This window comes from Cynocephalus volans, chromosome 12 (genome assembly GCF_027409185.1).
Source record: "Cynocephalus volans isolate mCynVol1 chromosome 12, mCynVol1.pri, whole genome shotgun sequence".
Classification (NCBI taxonomy): Eukaryota; Metazoa; Chordata; class Mammalia; order Dermoptera; family Cynocephalidae; genus Cynocephalus; species Cynocephalus volans.
In genome coordinates this window covers 64,066,707-64,069,427 of record NC_084471.1, presented here as the reverse complement: position 1 = coordinate 64,069,427, position 2,721 = coordinate 64,066,707, and the positions used below count along the sequence as shown (strand labels likewise).

The 2,721-nt window shown below is 50.3% G+C and overlaps 1 protein-coding gene across 1 annotated transcript; it reads left to right on the top strand.

The window, feature by feature from the left end:
• The first annotated feature begins 946 nt into the window (after positions 1-946).
• On the top strand, positions 947-1,888 carry LOC134391519 (olfactory receptor 10P1). The gene has a single exon (XM_063115478.1). It carries the CDS (start codon positions 947-949, stop codon positions 1,886-1,888), a length of 942 nt encoding a protein of 313 aa, XP_062971548.1.
• Positions 1,889-2,721: the final 833 nt, after the last annotated feature.

Genomic DNA, 2,721 nt, shown 5'->3' with positions numbered 1-2,721 from the left:
CAGAGCATGGGGAATGGGGGGAAATGCATAGAATTTGGAGTCAAGAGACCTGGATTTAAGTCCCAGTCCTGCCACTCCCTAGATATCACCACAGGCAAGTTATTTAATTTGAGGAAGATCCAAGATTCATTCATAAAGGCAAAAATACCAACTCTCTCACTTGGGTTTTTTTTGGGGGGGGTTGTTTTTATTGGTTATGAATATTCATGAGATACAGAGCTGGTTGTCACCCCTCATGTCCAAGATGTGAAGGTCAGATTCACACTGGCAGCTTGCCCATTAACACAAATTGCGTTTGTACCCTGTGTCCCCCACCCCATTACCTCCCACCCCCTCCCCCTCCCCCTCTCCCCACTCCCACTCCACTTTGTATCCTAAGGTATGTTCTCTCCTTCTGCAAGTCCAACGCACCACTGTCTCACTTGGTTTTGAGAGGGACTGTATGGAAAGTGCTTTACTGAATGCTGTGGATTGAATTGTGTCTCCTAAAGTCCATGTATTAGAAACTTAACCCTCACTGTGACAGTGTTAAGACAGTGGAAAATCCTATTATTGTAATTGAAAGGTGAGGCCCTCAAGAGGTGATTAGATTGTGAGGACCATGCCCTAGTAAATGGATTAATAAGCTGATGGTTTAATGGTGGTCATGGGCATGGTTCTGAAGGCTTTAAAAGAAGAGCATGTGAGAGTCTATCTCTCTGCTTTGCCAGTCTCACCATGTGACACCCTGCATTGCTGTAGAGTCACTACACCAGATGTGTTCCCTGGACTTTAAACTTCCCAGCCTCCAAAACTGTAGGCAATAATTACTGCTTCTTTACAAATTATCCAGTTTCGGGTATTTACGTTATAAGCAACAGAAATGGATAAATACACTGAATCACAGAAATGTTGTTTCTAAATAACTTTTCTTTCTTGGCTGTGCCGTAGGTTTTGGCCTGGAGTGATGGCTAAGGAAAATCAAACTACACTGCCTGAATTCCTCCTTCTGGGATTCTCTGACCTCAGGGCCCTGCAGTGCCCCCTCTTCTGGGTGGTGCTTCTGGTCTACCTGGTCACCTTGCTGGGCAACTCCCTGATCATTCTCCTCACGCAGGCCAGCCCTGCCCTGCACTCACCCATGTACTTCTTCCTACGCCACCTCTCAGTGGTGGAGCTCCTCTACACCACTGACATTGTGCCCAGGACCCTGGCTGACCTCACCTCCCCACAGCCCCGGGCTATCTCCTTCCAGGGCTGTGCAGCCCAGATGTACGTCTTCATTGTCCTGGGCATCTCGGAGTGCTGCTTGCTCACGGCCATGGCCTACGACCGCTACGCCGCCATCTGCAGGCCCCTGCACTACTCCAGTCTCATGAGCCGGCGGGCTTGCGTGGCCATGGTGGGCACCTCCTGGCTCATGGGCATTGTCACAGCCACCACCCATTCCACCCTCATCTTCACTCTGCCTTTCCCCAGTCACCCAATCATCCCACACTTCCTCTGTGACATCCTGCCTGTATTGAGGCTGGCAAGTGCTGGGAAGCACAGGAGTGAGATCTCCGTGATGACAGCCACCGTGGTCTTCATCATGGTCCCCTTCTCTCTGATTGTCACCTCTTACGCCTGCATCCTAAGTGCCATCCTGGCAATGGCCTCCACCCAGAGACGCCACAAGGTCTTCTCTACCTGCTCCTCCCACCTGCTGGTGGTCTCCCTCTTCTTTGGGACGGCCAGCATCACCTACATTCGGCCCCACGCAGGCTCCTCTGTCACCACAGACCGCGTGCTCAGTCTCTTCTACACAGTCCTCACACCCATGCTCAACCCCATTATCTACACTCTTAGGAACAAGGAGGTGACAGGGGCCCTGCAACACATGGTGAAGAGGCAGGTCCCCTCACCCTAAAGGGACTCAGGGACATCTATCTGTTCGCTCACTGTCTGCTCCTGCTCCTAGCCTTCAGGTGCTGGACTTCAACCCCACGTTAATAGAAACCATCCTGGCAGAAAATGCTGGAATTAAACCAGAGACAATTCTATATCTTACATCCTATTCCACATCCCAGACTCACTACCGGAGCATGGGTCAAGGTAGAATGGGAAGGATTCCTACCTTTGAAGGAAGAACATTTTGCATCTTCTAGATTGTTCTGGATCCCTGAGCAACCTGATTGCCATGACTACACCAGTAATCAGAGGTCCATGTAAGTCATGAGGGCAAATGTCTATGAACTGGATATCCAATTAAGTGACCCTCCAGAGCCTGTGGAGTTTACCTGGCTGTTCGGTGATGTTTTCTTCCACCTGTGTCCGAGTCCCACTCTACTCTGTGGTACATTTGTTCTGCTCTCAGCCTTCAGGAGGAGGAGTGTCTGAGGGTTCTAGTCATAGGGCTCTCTCCTTCCCAAGAAAGCAGCACAAAAGGGACAATGGTACTGTATCGAGAAGGACCAGGACTAGACATCAGGAAAAACTTTTTGCCAAGAGATCCTATGACATGTCTCCCAGAAACATCTTGGAGTCGCATGCTCTGGACGTCATTTAGGAGAGACCTGGTTAGGGATTCCAGGAGATCCACCAGCTTGAGAAACAAGATCCAGAGCTAGAGTCAACCAAGGAGCCAGAAGCAGGAAACTGTGAAAGCAAAGCTCTCCCACCCTTTTGGTGCTGAGATGCTGCTGTCTGCCACCTGCCCAGGCTACACACAGGGGCTTCCACTACTTTATCTCCCTGCTGTCC

Bases quoted from the DNA above. Each gene is read 5' to 3' on its own strand.
- LOC134391519 (XM_063115478.1), top strand. From the start codon at position 947: ATGGCTAAGGAAAATCAAACTACACTGCCTGAATTCCTCCTTCTGGGA.